Source organism: Phaenicophaeus curvirostris, chromosome 7 (assembly GCF_032191515.1).
Source record: "Phaenicophaeus curvirostris isolate KB17595 chromosome 7, BPBGC_Pcur_1.0, whole genome shotgun sequence".
Lineage (NCBI taxonomy): Eukaryota > Metazoa > Chordata > Aves > Cuculiformes > Cuculidae > Phaenicophaeus > Phaenicophaeus curvirostris.
This window is the reverse complement of record NC_091398.1, coordinates 37,299,206-37,320,302: the sequence shown is the minus strand read 5'-3', so window position 1 is coordinate 37,320,302 and position 21,097 is coordinate 37,299,206. Positions and strand designations below refer to the sequence as shown.

Sequence of the window (21,097 nt, the reverse complement as noted above, 5' to 3'; positions counted from 1 at the left end):
TTTCTGTTCTAACAACTTTTATAAGCGTATTTTTTATGAGGAACAAACGTTGCAATCAGCATTAAGGCTTCGCACTTATGGCTTTGCTAGAGCATATTCATTTAACTGCAAAATGCCACTTGTCCTAAGCAGATGTCTGGGTACCATAAGCTGGCGTTCAGCTGCCTCGTCTTTAGCAGACTTGAATCAGTTCATTGCATTTCCCCTTGAACCAGCGTATGGTCCAGTACCACCTCTCCAGCATTTGCAAGCAAAATGATATAATGTGATTTCTTTATGACAGTCAGAAGATGGAGGTTAGAAATTGCTCATGAACATAGTTTCCAGGTTTAGTATTTTGGTTTTTCCTTGCTGTATTTATTGTTGCATTTTTGAGGCAGATCTAAACACTGATCCATTTTCATGTGTTTTTTAATACCTCCCAATTTATGTATTAAAGCCATGCCAAAACATCTTGAACGCCAGGCAGCAATTTCCATCCATGGCACTTGGTATGCAAATATACACATTACAGCTCACACATGAAGAACTTTTCCAGCAGCTGTTGAAGATGCACATTCAGAAAGTCTTTAATAATGAAACCACTGTTGCACTGCAGTAATGAAAAATTCCTTTTGGGATGTTTTCTCCAGTAGGGACAGCTTGCAATGCAAACCCCTGAATTCAGACAGCGTGGGGGTTTTTTTGTTCTTTTTTTTAAATCTTTGGTCTTTCTCCCCTTCTCACTCCTCTGAGACACTTTCTTCCTTCTTTCTACTCCTGTGTCAGCTGCTGCCTGGCAACTTTTCTCTATCTGCTGGGACAGGGCAGGGCACCCGACCGCCTTCAGACTAGCTGCCAGAACCATTCCCTAGCAACCCCGGCTGGGCACCCGTGATGTTCTCCAAAGGGCCGCACACGTTGCCAGCAACCTTTGGATCTACTGCACTGTGCCTGCAGAACACCTTAAGTCACTCCCTGTTACACTGGGCAATGAGGGAACCACCAGCATAACCATCCCTACATACCTATGTGCCCACTTCTATCTGCAATAAATAAGTAACAGCATAACCCAATTTTCCGTGATGCAGTCAAGGTAGTTTCATACCGACTAACGTCAGAGTTACTTTTGGCTGATAATTAATATTCCTCTGTTGTGTTATACAGTAAGGGTGAATGATTGGTTTTACTTTGTTTAATTTATCTCAATAAGAGATTTCATAATATTCTATAGCTTGATGAATTAATTTATTTAACCTGTCAGTGTTAATATCTTTGATTAAGAAGAAGAAGAAGTTATAAAGCACTGTAGAAGCAAACAGCATTTTTAACTTTGACTTTTCTGTCCAGCCGTACTTCACTCTAGTCTCCTACATAATTAACTTTTTTTTGGCTGTTGCAAGAAAAAGACATTTCTACACACTCAATTCCTTTTTGTCTCTCTCCTCTGTATCCACTCTTAGTTCAACTCCCCAGGGCTTCTGGTTCGGTTCTTTCAAACATGAGTGGCTGGAGACTTCAATAAATATTTGACAAACTGATCTGGTTCCTTATCTGCTTATCTCCCACTAGTCCCAAGTCTATCAGTGATCACCCACCACATAGAAGCCTGAATGAAGTAGTGTGCATGCAATCAACAGCAGGGAGGCTGGAAGCGCAGACCCTGTATCCAGCTAAAGTCTCCATTCCCTTTAGTTTTTCTCAAGTCTGAGGTATAAGAAAAATACGTCACGCAGCAAGTGGTTGTTCAGAGCATTTGAATTATAATATACGAATAGATATCTGCTTAGATTCTGTCTCCAGTTACTTCAGCAAACATTTTAGGTTTTTTCATAAAACACGTGCATTACAACTTTCTTACGGCTCCTGGTGCTGCCTTTTTCTTTTTCTTCTTTCTTTTCTTTTTTTTTTGAGAGAGATGAGAATTCCAGTTATGTACAGGCATTTTTACTGTATTGTTGGAGTTGTCCCATCTTATCGTATAGAGATGTCCCATCAACCCATCACTTCACAGTGAGTGATGTTTAATGGAAATGAAGTCAAGGAGAATGATTTATCAAAGGTCAACTTGTATTTGTTCAACAGCCTCTATTTCAAAGCCAGGCTTCTATGGCAATTATTGCCTCATAGTGTTATCTTAAAGAAAGCTACACTTTTAGGCAGTAATTTGAACAATCACTTACAGGTAATTGCCTTTTTAGTCATAATTCTGACTGCTTACTCCATAGTGACACTTTATGTCCTGTAAACAAGGAGGCCATTGACTTTTATGATAAATATTATTTAAATATTTTAATAAGTTCGTGTGCATATGTGATCTGCAGTGTTGAAAGCAAGATCAATAATTCTTCAAAGACACTCATAAATGTTAATGTTTAAAATGGGCAGTAAATTGCACTGCATCATTAAAGGAAATTATTCAAGAAGAGTAGTGAGGAGTGTTAAGTAAGTATGGAATAAGACTGAAAAGGAGCAAATTAGAAATGAAGCACAAGATGGTTGGAAAGAATTTTATTTGAGGTGGGTATGTGACAAGGCATGAAAGGGCAGCACACCAAATAACAGATAACATTTGGGGGAAAAGCAGGACTACTTGTAACCTTGCAGACCTTGAGACTTTGGCAGAAGATGCAAGAAGTCAAGATGAAAGAAGACCGTTCTGTAAAGATAGCTCTGTATCCAAGAATACAGGGACAGCATGTTCACTGGCAAATATGTGTTTCTTTATATCACGTGACAGTCCTGGCACGTGGGAAATGTCGTTGATTTAAGCAGGAGTTCCTCTCAACTTGGAATTCCCGGGTTTTCCTTCACACATTTTCTCATTTGGCTCTAGCGTCTACTTATCTTCTTGTTTGAAATGTAAAAGGCTGCTCAAATAACATCATAATTGATGAGTAAGAGCCATATACGTGGCTCTGCTGGTTTACAGAAGGATGCAAAGCAATTTCATCTGTAAATGCGGTGGAATAATTCTTCAGTGTGACGTACAGAAGCATGACTTCATTTTGGTTATGAAAGCAACTGTTTTCCAAGGCCATGGGCACTGCCAGATTTTTTCACCTTAATTCAGATCTCCTTATTTCTGTGTTAGCAAAGGTTTCCTATGCTGGGACCTATAATTCTGCTCAGTTATGGCTGTATAAATACTAATTGGCTGTAGGGGAATTGCATATGCTTTATAGACAGTAGATAAATGCAGAATTTGATCCAGCTGGATTTTCCCCCTCAGCTGTAAATTATTTGCGTTGATAAAGCTACAATCAAGCCTCTGTGAGTCCTGCCAGGCCCTGACCCCAGAGGAATTCCTGGGACCAGGACTGGGTCTTTTAGCTTTTGGGCAACCTTATCACAGGGTCTTCTGCCCACTTAAATAGAAATAATTAAATATTTCTCCTCAGTTGTGTATTATCCTGTCCTTCAGCATCACCTGGTCATTCTACCCCTGGAAGTCTCTTGGCTCCACTGCTTCATATAAAAGATATTTAGGTTCAGTGCTGGCGAATATAAACATGAAGTTAAAAGGACTGAGGCTTTACCCTTGAAATGCAAAGGTCTCAGCAGTCAAGTTTCACACCTTGCTGTCTCCGGAGAAAACAAATATCTGAGGATGATGTAAAAGTTTCCTCACATTTCATCCGCTAAAGGGCCTAGTTTAAAACAAACTACGTGAAAATGCAATAGAATCATAGAATCTGTTAGAAAAAAACTTTGATAAACAAAAAGCATTTGTGGTACTTGACAATTTCATAGAATCATAGAATAGTTACGGTTGGAAGGGACCTTAAGGATCACCCAGTTCCATGAACAGGGACACTTTCCACTGGATCAGGCTCCTCGAGGCCCATCCAAGCCGGCCCTGGACACCTGCAGGGACTGGGCAGCCACAGGGCAAGCTGTGCCAGGGCCTCACCACTCTCATCGTGAAGAAATTCTTCCTTATGTCTAGTCTAAATCTGCCCCTCTCCAGTTTAGAAAATGAGGGGAAACCTCATTGCTCTCTACAACTACCTAAAAGGAGGTTGTGGAGAGGAGGGAGCTGGGCTCTTCTTCCAAGTGACAGGGGACAGGACAAGAGGGAATGGCCTCAAGCTCCACCAGGGGAGGTTTAGGCTGAACATTAGGAAAAAAATTTTCATAGAAAGGGTCATTGGGCACTGGAACAGGCTGCCCAGGGAGGGGGTTGAGTCACTTTCCCTGGAGGGGTTTAAGGGATGGGTGGATGACGCGCTGAGGGACGTGGTTTAGTGTTTGATAGGAATGGTTGGACTCGGTGATCTGGTGGGTCTCTTCCAACCTGGTGATTCTGTGATTCTATCCTATCACCTCAAGGCAATATTCTAAGGAGAACTAAAAGTTACACTTCAGGCTGGGGACGAGCACCAAACGTGAGCCCGATGTGCTTCCAGGAGCTTCCCCAGGCGAGGCTGAGATGTGGGAGTGGGTTTGGAGGCGGTTTTATAGGTGTATATATATATTTTTTCCCCCCCTTTTTGCTGACTCACCCACCCCGCCACCCTATTTCTTTCCAAGAAAACGCTTTAAATCCTTTAAGACAACCCCTTGGGAGCGCGGCGAAGAGGCCGGGACGCTCCGGTAAGGAGCAGGCTCTCAGGCAGCCTGAGGCGGCGGGCGCGGGAAGGGGGGGGCCGGGCGGGGGCTCGCGCGGGGCGGGGCGCGGGGCGGGGCGGAGCGCGGCTGTGGCGGCCGCCGGCGCCCCGCGCTGCCCGCTCGCTGCGAGAGCCCCGGAGCCGCGCTCCGCCTTGAAAAGTGACGGCGAGGCGGCGGCTCCCGCAGAGCCTCCGCACCCTCGCCGAGCTTGTCCCCCTCAGCCCGCAACCTCCTTCTCCTCCTCCTCCTCCCGCCGCCGCCGCGATGCCCGCCTTCCTCCTGAGCCTGGTGATGCTCTGGGGATTACCGCCCGCCGCGGGAGCCCGCGGAGGTGAGGACTTTCCGACGGCGACCCCCGGCTTCTCGCGGGGAAGTTTTGAGCTGCTCCCCAGCTCAGCAGCCCCTCTCCGTGGGGGGCTTGAGGCGCTGGGACGCGGCTCCCGGTGGAGCCGGGCTCGGGGGCGCCGGTGGGGATGGAGGAATGGGGTGCGCGCCCCCCTCCCCGCCCTCCGGGGTGGTCCCGGTGCCCTGGGGCGGTGGGAGCCTTCGCTGCCACGGAGAGCTTGGGATGCGGGGCTCCCCGAGCGAGCCCCGGGGCTGGGTGGCCGCTTCCCCGAGCGCTTCCAAAGTTCCTTCCCTGCGTTTGGCTAAGTTGCCTCCCGCAGCCCCCGCGCCGCTCCCGGTTACAGCCGGCGGGGGCGAAGGGGCTCGGGAACCCCTTAGCCCGGGGGGGGGGGGGGGGGGGGGGACGGCGCTCAGAAGTTGCAACTCTTTCCATCTCAGAAGTCTCTGATCGAACAGGGAGCGTTGCTCCTGCTGGAGCTCATCCCGGGGTTTCTCGTCGTGTTTTATACCGTTACCAGCTTTCTTTTCCTTCCCCCCGGGAGGTGTTTGGATTGAATTTCTCTCAGGGGCAGCCTTGCCCCCCGTTCTGTGGTGCCGGGGTGCGGGGATGGCCGGGCGCTGCTCTGACTCAGGTTTTCTTAGCGTCAGAGAATAGTCGGCTCGTTTGCAGCCCTTTCCCTTCAAAACTGCGTGATCTCATGAATGAGACTGCTCCGAACGTCGCTGTGCCCAGTCTTGATAGATTTCAGTAGGAATTTAACTCTGGAAAGCGTCTAATTCTCCCTGTTAGACATCCAGCTCCTCTCCATCACGTATACGCTGCATCCTAAATTGTTTACGAACTGCTTACAACTCGTTCAAGCGAGTGCGGATGCCTCTAGATAGTCTATGGTGTAGATTTCTGCTTCAGTCGGGCTACCAAACCTTTCCCGTCCCTTTCCCACCTCGCTAGCTGAATTACATAGGTGATTCGTGCTGTAAAAAGGAGAAAGAACTACCTAGCTGAGAGAAAAGTGTTGCTGCAGCATCGCAAACTTGCATGTTTAAACCGCAGCAGCATAAGGTTTGAGGGTATCGCAAAGAAGTGAGGATAATATTTGCTATTAAGGCACCTGGACAGCCAGATGGGAAAGGTTCTTTGGAAACCTCTGAGTCTTAGGAAGGGTACGTATGCGTTTACTTCGATGCATGAAGATTTGTGGCCATGATAGTGCTTGTTTGATAGAAAATACTTCAAGAACTTTCCATGGTTATTCACAGAATGGTCAGAATACATTTCAGCAGCTGTAGCGTGCGTCTGATCTTATGAATAGAAATCAAACTTTGCAGCATTTTGTGGAATTGTTCTGGAAATGGATTTGTCACTCTGGCTTCCTTGATGAAGATAAGCAGGTGCCAATTATTCATAAATGTTAATTTCTGCTGTTTGATTTTGCTTCGTTTTCCCTGTGTTCTGTTTTCATAGCTACCTTGCTCTGATTTAGAGTTTCACAGAAGAAAAAAAAGTGCTGTCAGCTTACATTAAAATCAATCCCATCTTAAAAGGCAACATCCTTGTAAATCATACCAGCCCAAAAAGTGGGATAAATCAAATTTACTTAGAATCAACTAACTCATCATATCATAATGTCATGTCTTATCAAAGCCGAGTGGAGTACAAATTAGGACTTAAAAGGCATTTTGTTTAAAAAAATGTCAAGTTTTCTCAATCTGAAAGGGATTCAGGATGAAGCATCCAGAAAGAGAATTAAATTTGCACATCAGATAAACTTTATGATACACTGCAAAAATTATTGACCATACCTAGTTGATTTGCCTTTACTGAAGGAAATTCTGAGTCACTAGAGCATGTGAAGCTTAATGTATGTGAAAGGCACTGAAATTTGGAATGCGCTGAGGCTCAGCATTGGTAATAAGAGAATTGGGAAAATGTCATGGGTTGTGTTAATAGCAGTGTTGTGGTAGCCATGGTAATATAAAATATTGGTGAGGTGCTGTAGGGAGAGATAACACCTTCTATTAGACCAGTAGATAACATCAGGAGAGCGAGGGAAAAAATAAAAAAAAAAGAGGTCATGGTGGGAGAAAACCCACTGAAATGTGAATTATCTAAGCCTTTTCTCTGGGTTTGAAATACAGTGACATTCTTCAAGTCTATCAGATCTGTCCTCAGGCAGGTTACAACTCTTCCAATTCTAGAGATATATGAAATGTTGGGAAGAGAAAATGAAATGGAAATGGAAAAAGGAAGTGGGGAGAGGGGAGTCCAGCCAGGAGTATGATAGGATAAGGGAGAAGTCCTGCAGTTGAGGTTTTGCCATTAAAGCCATGAAGAGGTATGACTTCCTTTCCTTGTGCTTCAATTAGGCTCTTCCTAGGGAAGAGCTCATGGACCCAGACTCCCTTGGAATTATTCAGTGAAGGTGTTGCAACTGTTGCAGTAAATGAATTTCAGAAGCCTGAGAAAAGACTTCCTAACAGCTTGTGAAGCTGAGAAGACTACATTTGTTACCTGCTCCCTGGAAAGACAGGAGGTGAACTTCAGAGGTCTCATCTCCACCTCCTGAGTGCTTGAGCTGAAGGTGGCTCTGCAGGCTCTGGTGGGCGTATTTCCTTCCCACAGCTCTCCAGCCTGGGAGCTTGGCTTCATGCCTAGGCTCCTACACCCCTTTTTTTGTTGTACTTGTTTGGGTTTTTTGTGTATCTGCTGCTGTGGAACAGCATTACATGAATCCATTGTACTAATTGGCATGATTACCTAGAGGTTACCCAAATTACATAGATGCCTTGGATAACAACAGGAGCTGGATTTGGATAATCTTCACTAATGTGTGGAGTTGTTAGTGAAACATGTATCGACCGTAGCATTAATGAGTATGTCGCTCATTATTAATTGACTTACTGCCTGCGGTGAAGTTGCTGGTTGGTTTGTCTTTGGTTTTGGTGGCAGATCACTTCTGTTAGCAGCACTGAAGTGCTGGCTCACTATGGACTCTTTCACATGCAGTTTTAGTGTTTGGGATCTATCGTTTGAGTGCTGGTGTGATGAATCATCGTGGCAGCAAAGTCTTGCAAGAGACCTTCCTCTAAAGGGAGACTTTGCACTGAATGGGAAGATGTTGCCAGATAACTTAAAACTCCAGTTCCCCAAGTGATGGGATGTTACATATTTAATTTTTTTTTTCTGTAATGTTTAAGCTGTTTAAAGAACAAAAGAAAAAAGATCATGAATATGACTCCTCTATGTAGTCACAAAGGCTTCTAGAAGTTCTGTCTTTATTCCACTTAATAGGGAATTTGTCAGTGCCCTTTAAGTGTATTTAAGTGAAAGCTGGAAACAAATGACTTTGAAATGGAATTTTCAGGTTTCAGGTTCGGCTGATTTGAGTTTGGATTAGTCACCCTGATAGCAGAAACACAAATTCAGGTGAAATAAATCTATCTTCTTGTGATGACTGCTGGTGGCCTTCTTTCCCTGGTAAGGTGTCACAGCAGGCAACAGTGAGTTCATTAGGAGGCTTTACAACTATCCCATTAGTAGTAGCCTATTATTTAAAACTGAATGTACTGAGCACTGCAGTACTTTACCAGCCTGAGCTCCAGATTAGCCAAACATTAGAATACATTCTCAAAACACAAAACCAAACAACCAAACTCCATAATAAAACAAAAAGCTGTTTCTGTGTTGTACTACAGAGGTGTCTGTTCTCATGCTTAATTCTGTTATGTCTTGAATGTAGATAACAAGTAATAGTATCTTACATGTAAAAGGAATGCTTCCAAGGTCACAGTGACATTGTCATTCATTTATTTATTGCAAAGAACAATATTACTTAAGAACTTAACTGTCATTAGAGAAGCAAAATTACAGGGGCGGGGGGAGAAAATATGCTGAGGAATTTAGGGTAGTTGTTAGAAGGATATGTAATAAGAGGTAATTAAATACAGAAATTGTGATGTCTACAAGTGCAATTTCAGTGATGCTTTTTATAGGCAATAAGTGACGTATGAGTGTCCTCAGCAGAGTGTGTGATGGCATGCGCAAAGCCCTGACACTTCTGGAGACAGAACAAACTTTGTGTGGTTTTCTGTGAACTGACATCCACGTTCATTCTTACCCATGTTGTTATTTTCAGTTCAATGGTTATGGAGAGTTTTAGTGTAATAAAAGATAAAGTGTTAAAAATACAAACTGTTTAAAATGCATTTTAAAATTCAACACTAGGTGTTAGATGTGAAAAGACCATATGTAAACTTGTTTTGTAGCAAACCTTTTACTAATTTATCACAGAGTTTCTGCTGGTACTCCTGCAGGTTGAAGTAGCAATCCCCAAAGACTTGCAGCAAAGCTTTTGCATCACACAGTGGCTTTTTTTGAAGTGTTATGTGTCTGCCTCTGTGTAAATTTGAGTGTCTGTCGTACCTTTAAGGTTCATATGGACCCCAGTCTTTCTCTATTTAAAGAAAGTGGCAAAATACACTGACATCAGTGAAGTAAGTGTGGCTTGGAAGTGCCTGTTCCTCTAGTGCCTTGTTACGGGTCCTCGTGTCTGTTGTTTGCAGTTGAAGAAAATGGGTTTCTTTATTGTATCACGTCTAAATGATGTATGTTGTTTTAATTTGTGAATTTGAAATTATATCTATCTGTAGAAATGCTAGTAATTTAGATAGTGAAGCTTTGGGTTTCTTACAGTAGCATACTTTGAATCCCAGTATGTTGTTGCTTTTTCTTAGTTTTTATTTATTAATTTGTTCTTTAATAGTACTGTTCTCTCAAGTGTAATTAAAAATTTTGCGTTTTGCTTGCACTTACCCAAAACATTCTTGAGGATGAAAATACCAGAACTTGGCTATTTTTATGCAAGTCATGCAGACTGTTGAGTCTGTATTTAGTGTGAGTTTAGTCTAAGTGTAGACATTGCAGAACTAGGTCCTAAATTTGTAAGTGCAATTAGGAACTAATTGGATTTTTTAAATATAATTACTCAAATAATGACTGTGCACCTTCTGTCCAACCCGCTAGTTTATTTTTTAATTAAACAAGTTGATTTTTTGCCCTTAAATTCTGTATATTGGAAAAATGAAAATATTGTTAAATGTAGTTATATTTCAAATATCTAGTCTGTTGTTGACCATAATGGGAAAAATTACCAACATGTATCAAAACTTCCAAGTACTGTAAAGCATAATCTTCCTTTTAATGCAATTGGTAACGTAAAATATCCAGGACTCAATACTGTAAAATCAGCTATCAAACCCAGCTATGATCCTGCTGACGGGGTCCCTTCACTGTGCTTGTGCAAGGATGCTCTGCAGCCTCTGTGGGCTGGGGAATTGCTGATTCCTGTGGGTGTTGAGCTGTGTGTGAGCAGAATTGGACCTTGGTAATGGAATTCCAATAAAACTCAGTGCTTTTTAATTAGATTTAATGGGCACTGAGAAGGATCATTAGAGAGACAAACACATGCTTTTGCCAGTAATATGTTCACTATATTATTAATCTGATTTAATTTGTAAGATCTTTGTAGCAGGAATAAGATCTTTCTATGTACCTGGAAAGTGTTATATGGGTCTATTATATTTTGTATATATATGTCACTGCTTCCCAGGCAGTATGTAAACAGAATTGGAATTGGACTGTATGTATGGTGTTTATGAAGCCTCCCAGTCTGAGGATAGAATTGGATGGTAGAAAGGAGGTTGTATGTCTCACTAGCATCCACATGTTTATTGACCATTTTGTAGTAAATTGCAGTTGTGTACTAATAACAAAACACTGCAGTAGGTAGAGTGTGCTGCTAAGTAATTGGGCTTTTTAAAGATGATGTAATGCCAGCATGGAAGTGAGGTACATTTTCAGATTTTTACTTCTATTCAGTTAGAAATACAGTGTAATACTCGGAGGTGGGAAAACGGAGATTATAGTATTATGAGTTCTTGATACGGTACATTGAATCCTAAAATGTGCTTCAACACCTGCTGAATGTCCTCAAACATCTCGCATGCTGCGTTGTGCTGAATGGTGTGGCCTTCCAGAGGAGCAAGACTGTAGAAACTTGGCTCAATTTCAGGAGTTAAGAATGTACCTATTTCCTTTTCTTGGTAGTGTGTAGTGATGGGACAAAGGATAATAGTTTTAAGCTGTAAGAGCAGAGATTTACACTAGATATTAAGAGGAAATTTTTTACTGTGAGGAGTGAGGCACTGGCAGAGGTTGTGTAGGGAAGTGGTAGGTGTCCCATCCCTGGAGGTGTTCAAGGCCAGGTTGGATGGGGCTTTGAGCAGCTTGATCCAGTGGAAGGTGTCCCTGCCCATGGCAGGGGTGTTGAAAGGATGGGCTTGAAGGTCCATTCTAACCCAAACCATTTTATGATAATATCAATATATTTGAGGCTCTCTATTGCCTGATTGTCAGTAGGATATCCCTTGTCACATTGAGTGACTTACACTTCAAGTGTAATAGGATAAGTGCTGTAAACTAAATGTTAAGCTTTAGGAATAACAAGAATATGTATATTTCTTCAAGGTTTTCACTGCCGCTGTGATTTTCAGTAGCAGTTCCTAAGTGTCACTATTGTTTCTTTTCAAATGAACAAGGGAAACTTGGAGAATGAAAAGGTGCAGTTTTGGTTTTCAATGATTTATTGAGGAGGAACGGACTGTGTGCAAGACATACGCTGATGCAGTGCTTTACAAATGCAGCATTTCTCATGTAAGTTCTTCTGTCAAGAAGATGACTTCTGTTAACACTCCCACAGAATGAAAGGATACCTATCCATTTTTTTGTGTCAAGTTTTATGGTTAATTTACCTACATGCAAACTAACAAAAATACTCTTGCCAGTCATTTTTAAAATATAGCTCTGATGTTGTCAAATAGCTTGTGATGCTACTTATAGTATGTTCTCAGAGGCTGTGATGTGGTGGAGAGTACTTGGGTTTCTATCTGTAGGTTCTTTAACATGCAGATAAGTATTTTTCTTCAAACATTATTCTTTTGAATAATTCCCAGGCACTGAAAGTTCAACAGTGCTACCATTTCTGATACATCCTTGTTCAAATGTACCCTTCTGGAGAAATGCTGTAGTGTTGCATAGTCATAAAAATACAAATTGAATAAAGTGACACTAATGCAAGAAGATCACGAAAAATCACCTTAATTTTGGAAATGACAGTTTTTTCCTAAAACACTTTCTGCAAATACTGTGAAGATAAAAGCAGAAAGAGCAGAGTAAGTTCGTTGCTGGTTAGATGCTCTTTTGCATATGCAAACACACACTGATTTACCCAAAGTATGCTGGTATTTGTGCAAAACTGTGTGCTTTAGGAAATGAAAGTATGCCATTTGTCAGTGAAACTCTTTCTTCTTTGGAGTACAGTGTTTGTTTATTTTTTATATGTTGTTAACAAATAGATCACAGACCTGAATCTATGCAACTGAAGAAAATGGATTCTTTTATACTTGGTTGTTATGTGGTCAGGCTGCAGACGTATGAGGGAACTTTGGACTTTTTTATTAAAATTAAGTCTTACTTATAAGACAGTTAATTAAATTGTTGTATATATTGTCCTTTTATAGAAGAAATAGGTATGTCTTGCAATAATTTTATTCCAAACTGTGACTCAGTTTTACCTAGGTTCCTTTAATTGAACCCAGTTTTGTATTTCCTACATCTAATTTTAAAATATATGGATCAAAGTCTTGGTTGCTTTTCATTTCTTGGTTTGTAATAATTCTCTAGAAAATGAGTTAGTACGTAAATTATTTATTTTTAATATATAACTTGATAATTTCTCATTTTAAAAATCATTTTTTGTGAAGAGACCGCCTTAGGAGGTGAGAAACAGGAAATTCAAGACAGCTTAATAAGCTGAGGTGTGTACAGTCTGCTACTTGGAAGTCATTAGGTTAGTTAAACCTAATTCTGTGTCATACAGATGAAGCTGCAGTTTTATTTAGATGAAGCACTGTACTTTTCATTGTGGAAGCTATGGCTTGCTGTTGGTTGTTCTTGGTTCAATTTTGAAATGCTTCTCTGGAAGGGGTGTGAGGGTGGTACCTCCTTATGCAGCATGTTAGTTCCTCATGGATCTTTGTGGACTTATCCAGGAATGAGCACACTTTACTTTCTTTTGAGACCGATCTTAAAATAGCTATTTTCCTAGCAGCATTTCACAAAGCATAACTAGGGATGGGTCAAGTCTGCATGTTCTCCAGCACTGATGCTCACATAGTGCCTGAAGGGAAACTGGCTTTACCTCCAAGTTAATTGGAAACGCTTGGTTTATAATTCACTCACTTTGCTAAATTGTATTAAATGTTTTTTTTCTGGGGGATGTTTGCAGGCAGTGGGAGTTAAGGACTGGAGGTAAGGGAAGAAAACTGTCAAACTGAACTCATTCCTCTTGGGTTCCATGTTCTAAACCAAGTAGTTTATTCTTGTATTTGGATTACAGAAGGAACGGTAAGCAGTGAATGAATTCTTCATAGTGGTCTGTTATTCCAGTAGTCTTAGGCAAAACACTTGAGGCTACAATATTAAATCATATACAAGGGAAATGAAGCAAGTCACACTACAGAAGTGTGAAAACTAAGGCACTATTCCATACCTACAGCTTGTCGGGTTAAATTGCTTTTATGCTTTTAATAGAAACAGAGCAAGGCTACATCAGAGCAAGAAGGTATTTTGCAGACTGTGTCTTGGAGGCTAGCCTGACCTGCAGCAGTTAACAGTACAGGGCTGCTATAAGCCACTTACGTGCGCAATACATTCTCATCTATGTGTCTGTATAAAACCTTGGATATGCCATGAAAGGTACTAATGCTAAGTAAGCAAACCCAGCAGTGCCAGGGCTTTCTAAGCAGACAAAAATCTTATGCCCTGACCCAAGTGGCCCATTATCACATTTCTTCAAATTGCAACAAGCTATTCAGGTCAGCATGTGTGTACAAACCCATCTGAATGAATTCCTCTGCTGGCACTGGCTACGTTACATTTCTTTCCTTGGGTTTCGAGTGGCTGTGACTTGAACAGAGTTGACAGTACACAATATCAGCCGTTTACTCTGTAGATTATACTCCTCCAGAGAATTGGTGTCAGCTAATCTGCTACTTCTGCGTTTTCAGAGACCTGTGAACTGCATCTCCAGTAATATCACAGGAAAGTGTCAGATCTCAATTTCTGTAATTTTCCTATTTGTTTCCCCCAGTTTTCTAGGCATGTATGTCCAGGTCTCCAGCCTTTCTCTCTTACTTTGTAATGTGAATAGTTTCCTTTCTGTGTAAAAATTCTGTCTGTCAATACCCAATTTTGGCCACTTTTGGGGAGGTAAGAAGTCTGAAGCAGATGGTTGTCAACAGATGATGATGAAATTCTGAAATACTGCTCGAATGCAAACTGTGAGGCTCAGTATTTAAAGCACATTGGAGTGTATAAAACCTGCTTATATTTCTAATGTTGTTACTACATTTGTGGAATATTCATGGTATAATTCATAGGTTTCCATAAGAAAAATTTGTTTCTTTTCCTGAAAACAGTAGAACTCCCCTGACCAGTTAGCTGTGTACAGTAATGAGTAAAACACTGTGAACCTTGGTATGTTTTCATGTCTGTTAGGATTGTTAAATGCTCCTCAATGAAACTGCACTGATTTACATTAATTGGTGGCTTGTCTTCTCGCAGTAGGATTACACTGTGTCAAAAGTGCCCTGCAAGGAGTTGTAATACAGCAAAATGTGCAGTGGTTGCCTGTGTTTGCTATTCTGTCGTTGACTGATGCTCTGAAGGCAACCAGTGAAAGACTTAAAAATTGAGGGGAACTTAATACTGGCTGTGAATCTTGGGAGTATAACTAAAAGCTTTTTACATGAAGTAAGTGCTAAAGAGCCGGTAGGTCTAGCACAACTTGCATTCTGCATTGCGTTTTCAAATTCAACAACTCAAAGTAATTTAAGTGTGTTATAAAAGGCTGTTTATGCGTCTATGAAAAGCATGATGCAAATATGCAAATTTAAGAGAGTGTCTTCCCCAAGTTTATATATCTTAATGAAAAATGTCAGAGCGTAATTGATCAACAGTCTGTTTAGGCCCACAGTAGCCAGTTTTTCTAAAGACAGCACAGCCTGTCCTTGGTCCTAGGAGTAAATTAACCCTGCGGAGAGTTTCCTCTGCAAGCCAGCTAATGACTCCTCCTCTGATTTTGGGTAGGAAATACCTGACTGCTGAGGATGGGCATCTCAAAGTGCCACTGCTTGATTGTGCATACATACAAGTAATTTCTCCTCCTAGTTTTAAAAAATCCCTTCACGTGTCATTGCATTTGCTGTCCTCTTATGCTGAGTGGAAAAGTTGCCCCACCTAAGGTGGCATCTTTGAATATTAGTATTTCATGGGACACCTGAGAAGTGTGTAGTGGCCTTGGGCTTTGTGTTTGTACTGTGAAGCAGGAGGACTGGTAATTCTACTTGTTCACTTTGCGCTTCACATTGACACCTCGAGTAGGAGATCTCATTTTTTCCTCTGTCAAATTTACAGAATCTCCTGTCTGGGAAAATCTCTTATAACTTCAGGTGACCAGACACTGCAGAGCTTATCAGAGAGTAACTGTTTTCAACAATACAGGTACCTGTTGAGTGTTGCTTTTGTTTGGGATTGCAGCCTCAGGGAAACAGACTGGAAGTGGATAATGGAAACAAAGAGCGGCAGGGAGGGTTACTGCTTAGATTACAGGATTATTTTATTCAGCAGGGAGCAAGAAGTGTCCAATACTAAAAAACCCCAACAGCTTCTGCAGTGCTTCTGAACCAAAAAAGACTTGTATTTCTGAATAGGTGAGGAGATAAGCACCAGCATTTGGTGTGTGCAGGTATTGTCTTTTATAAGCCATGGGGAAATCAAGCTTCCTCCTTTCTTCCCTGAAAATGCAAGAGCCTCCTTGAAGCACTTACTTTTGGGAATGAATGTATTCATGGATGCTCTAGATCTAATTTTTATAGAAATGAATGGTAACACGCTGTGGTGCTTAAGGTCTACGTGGTCGTATTTAACATTTGCCTGCCTTATTCTAGACTTAGAGGTTTGTTTTTTTCTCTTGTTCTTTTGGAACTGGTAAATACATGAATGTTTTAAGCAGCTTATTCTAATAGAAATCACTACCACTGTCGGGGGTTGGGGGCGGGGGAAAAAGTCAGCTGTAGTGATGTTTTAATAACACAAAGTAATCCCTCCATACTTCAACAATAAAGTTGCATGGGTTACAGTTAGCTTTCCCATCAACATCTTTCTATTGAGACCTTTCTGTCAAAACAATGAAGTGAAGGGTAAAGCCCAACTCTTCTTTTTTCTCTTACATTAAATGTATTCTGCAGAGCTTTTGTGAAATACAAATCATATGGACTCTGCAGATAGTGTTTGCATTTGGGACTTGCAGGAAAATGTATGTGAACTTTGTGCTGTGGAAATTGTTGACTTTTAAAGCAGTTACATTAAGAATAAACACATCCCTCAAAACTGTGTTTTGTAGAGTAGTCTAATCTGATTTTTAGGAGCAGGAGTGTATAATTTTTGTGTCATGGTTTTAACCTCATTTGGCAAGTAGAACCATGCAGCCCTTCTTGACCCCCCTGTCCCATGTGATGGGGAGAATAGAGAAAAAAATTGTGGGTTGAGATAAAGACAGTTTAATAGCACAAAGGAACTGGTTATAAGGGTGATGATAAGGAATACACAAACCAAGTGATGTGCAATTAATTGCTCACTGCCTGAAAAATGATACTCAGCCTATCCCACAGCAGGGAAACCTGGCTCCCAGCCAATTTCCCATTTATATATTGAGCATGATGTTATATAGTATTGAATATCTCTTTGGCCAGCTTGGGTCAGCTGCCTGGCTGTGCTCCCTTGCAGCTTCTTGAATACCTACTCACTAGCAGAGCCTGGGCAGTAACTAAAACCATCAGTGTATTGTCAGTGCTCCTCCTTAACCAACTAAATTGCGGTGGTTGCTGGGAAGAAAATTAACTTTGTCTCAACTGGGCATAGGCATTAGCTGGACACAACTAAAACAATATGTATGATCAACATTATTTTAATACTAAATCCAACAGGATAGCAGCTACTGTAAAAAAAGAAAAACGAAACTCTCTCCCAAATGAATCAAGGACATTGGTATAAACCAAGTTTTCAAAATCGGCCACTTGGTAGGTCTACCGACACATTAAATATTTTTTGAGAAATGGGTTAGTGTTTAAAACTAACAGACAATAAAACAACCCGGGCAACCTAAGCCAAAGTGCTTTGCAGTTGGGGGCTGAAGCTGTCTAATAACATAGTCCAAAAGCTCATTAATATTGATCTTCTTAATTCTCTCAATAACCTGAACATTGTTTCTAATTAAGAGGAATAAAGAGCAGACTAATATGTCCTTAGATGTCAAAGTCTGATGGACCACAAAACATCTAAAAGTTTATCCTTCAGAAGCAGTTTAAGTAGAAGGTATGTGTATGAATTTAGCTAACTGGTAACTATATGCGTACCCATACCTGGGATAAACCACCTCTTAAAATATGTACTTTCTGCTAGACCAGTGGGGCTCGTAAACTTCCCAAGGTTAGGCCTTCTTGCCTCTCCTTTGCAGGCTTTTCTACGGAAGTGGCTGGGGCAAGCTTTTGCAGAAGTGTTAAGTTAGATATAATTTTTAAAGGAAAGTTCCTGAACAGTTAGGACTAGGTAAAGCGCTGCTGTAAATGTCAGAGTTGGGCTTCAGCTGGGCCCAAGCTGGTGGTGGAACACAGTTGCTTATAGGCATATTCTTTAAGTTTATTTTGTGAGCCAGGCTGGCATCTGAAATGGGGCTGGTTCTTTGAGCAAACTGAAACGTGCACCGAATGCGTGTTCCTAAAAGGAAGCATTTGTGGCTTTTGGGGCAGTTGTGAAGGTTCTATGGAGTGGGGAAGGAAGTCTCCTTTTTCCTTCCCTCTTTACTCTTAGTAATTCCTTGATTGCCAGATAACCTGATCTGAGAGCTAGAAATGCCTTCTTTGCTGGAGGTGGCGTTGCAGGTGATGCTGTGCCTGTAGCGTGGGGTTGGGGACTTTGATTTTTGGTCTCGTTGATCTTCAAGGTCTTTTCCAGCCTAAAAGAGTCTATCATTTACGTTGGCTTTGAACCAAATGCTGAGTAAAACAGGAAGGGGCAGACCTTGGGCCATGGCAGTATTGCCCCTGGGGCTGAGGATGCTCTTTCCACACTCTCATTGGGTGGGTAATGCTGAAGTTTGAGATCACTCTTAATTTTCAGTGGCAGAAATATGGAGAGGACTGGCTAGTAGTAGCCTGGGGAATAGAAACTGTGTCCCAGAAAAAGCATAGTTATTGCTGAATAAGGAAACCCCAAGGGATTTCCTTCCCTAAGTGCTCATAGCTGGGCTCTGCCCCATATGGAAGAACGAAAGGAAAGGCTCCATCAATCTCCTTTATACTAAACTGGCATGGCTAATATATTCTGCTAAAATGTGTTCATCATGCAGTTTAAAACAACTAGGTTAGAAATCTACTGACAATAAATGAAGATTTATTATTTTCAGTGTCGTTGGGGCACTTAATATAGGTTCGGAATACTAACTGGATTTCGTGGAAGGGGAAAAAAAATGTCCCAGTGCCATTTAATTAACTATCTGGCCAATATTTCTCCCTTTTTATTGAAAAATCTGTAAATTGCAACTGGCTTCAAGCACACCCTTATAAAACTCTGCCAATGGTTTGCAAATAAACATATTAAAATGCAGAAAGCCTTGTACAGCTCCACGTGTACCAGATAAAATCATACCTTGAGCTGCAGAGATGGTTTGTTTTAACACCAACAAACCAGAAAACCGTAATTGCATTTTGTAGTTAAAAGAAAGTGATTAGAAGAAAATTAGTAGTTTTTTATAAGCATATCAGGAATATCTCTTGGTAAGTGTACCCATGTGGGATAACCAAGAGATCAGTGCAGATATGAACAGTGTTTTATTTTAACTTGACATGCTAGTAGCCTGATGTAAATAACCTATTTTATGCAAGTATCACTGCATAGCAATTTTTATTACTTTATCTCTATTATATTGTCATTTGAAGTTGCACTGCAAGCTGTGATCAAAATACAGGAGCTGCAAGTTTTGAAATTTCTGTAAGAGTTTGTATCCAGGTTGTGGATTAATGCCTTATAAGATTTAATGAAAAAAATGGTGTGTTGTCTTTTTAGAGAGCTATTTTAAGTAAACTTTCATATAATTTGTCCAAGCAATCTTGAGAGAGAGTAGTATGAATTGAGTCCTTCCTCTCACTAAGATGCCCTAGAACTTTAACCTGGAAGTTTCTGTGCTTTACTGGTCCTGTCTTTTTTTTTTAGGAGTGCTGTCCTGGCTCCTGGGTGGCTGGAGCTCCACAGTCCTAATAGAAATGGTACCTGCTTTTTGGGGGACTGCTACAGTAAAAGAAAAATTGTGCATTTGTCACTCAAGGCCACAGTGCTGGCGTCAACTAAAGAGTTCAGGTTTTAACTTAAAATGCTGCAGACAGCATTTCATTGGCACAGAATATGTAAAGCTCAGCTTAAGATGTACCAGAGGGAAACACTTAAGTCTGTCTGGTGACTATTTTGGGGAGATGGAGACCAAGTCTGGATAAAAGACAACTAAAAGAAATCTAAAACTGCAGAATTAACTCTTATCTCTCACAGCCAGTGGAGCTTTTGCAGTCCTTCTGGTCAGGCTTCCAGCTGTAGCTCTTGGGTTGAGAGGTTAATGACTCATTTACTAAGCGGTTCAGTTGTCTTTCATTTTTCATTTAGTTATCTCTGCATCTTTAAAAAATGAAAGACCCTTCCAAAACTTATTGTACTTATGTGTTATTGTGTCAATTAAAGTTATTAAATCACAGAGCCTTAAAACTGAAATCCAAATATGCATTAAGATATTCAGTCTCTGTGTAGCCACTCTGTTCTAGAAGTGGCAAGTGTCTTACTAAGGTAGTTCTGGACACTTGGCAGATATTTCTTTCCAAGGATTGAAATTTTCATTTGAATTTTAATTTTGTGGGGTTTTTGGACAGAAAAGAGGAGGTGCAGCTGTGGAGTAGGTCCAGCTGCAGCATTGGCTGTGGCTTGTGAGTTGCTGGGGCAGAACCTCAGTGTAAGAGCGGAGGGAATTAGAGCGAGCAGATGAGATGGTGATGCCTTGTATGTAGGGGTATTAAAAGATAAAAAAAAAAAGGAGCTACGTCCTAAGCTCTGGTTAGAGGGGTGATGAGGAGGAAAGAAATTGCCAGTAGCTTGCAAATCATAGGTCTAAGGGACTAAAATCCTGGTGAAGGTTTTGGGGAATGGAAGATGACAAGGGCAAAAGCCAAATATGATACAGTATTCATGTTCATGCTCCTTTGTGTATTCCTTAAATTAGCAATTTCACTTTTCTGCGAGTCTACTGTACTTTGACTCTTAACTGAATTAAGTCCCATTATAAATGACATCTTTCCAACAGCAGGAATACAGGTTAGTGCTCCCAAGAGAGGTGTTTTAATGAGGTTGTTGCTATGACGGCTCAGCTTCAGGCGGCGCACGTGCCACTTCGAAGTACCCTCTCTCCCCTCAAATATTACAGCAACTTCTCAGAGTGCATTTTAGAATTTCCCTTTTAGTGGAATTTACGACCGGCACTTTGTGTTTCTTTTCTCCCAATAATACAGCTGAGGTTCTGATGGTCCATGCTATTTATTTCTGCTTTTATTTCTGAAATCTTAAGAGCAATGCATGGTTTGACAGGTTAAAGATAGAGCAAGGAGTTAACTCTATGACTGTTTCAAGTGATGCTCAGTGGACTAAGTCAACAGATTTACAGGAAGAACAAGTATATAGACTATAGCACTTATAGTGGAAATGAATGGGGCCTGTCTGTCTTAAATTCACATCGGGGAACTCTTCAATGGATGGAACTTGTTTGTTATATGCTCTGGCAACTGGTAGGAATACAAGTGTTCCCATCATGGTGCAGCTGTGTAGGTGGGTGCAATGATTTGCCTCTTCAGAAGGAGCTGGCTGTGTTCTACAGCAGTGCTGTATATAAGCTTTCTCTATCTCGAAGATGTTAAATCATTCAGTTAGATTGTTCAGAAAGACTTTCAATGC

At 41.1% G+C, this 21,097-nt stretch overlaps 1 protein-coding gene across 1 annotated transcript in view; it reads left to right on the top strand.

The window, feature by feature from the left end:
• Nucleotides 1–4,849: 4,849 nt before the first annotated feature.
• LRP1B (LDL receptor related protein 1B) overlaps nucleotides 4,850–21,097 on the top strand; it is a 699,724-nt gene continuing 683,476 nt past the window's right edge. The window contains exon 1 of the mRNA XM_069861579.1: nucleotides 4,850–4,921. Coding sequence (XP_069717680.1) covers nucleotides 4,855–4,921 — 67 coding nt within the window. The 5' untranslated portion in view covers nucleotides 4,850–4,854. The remainder of the gene's footprint in view (nucleotides 4,922–21,097) is intronic.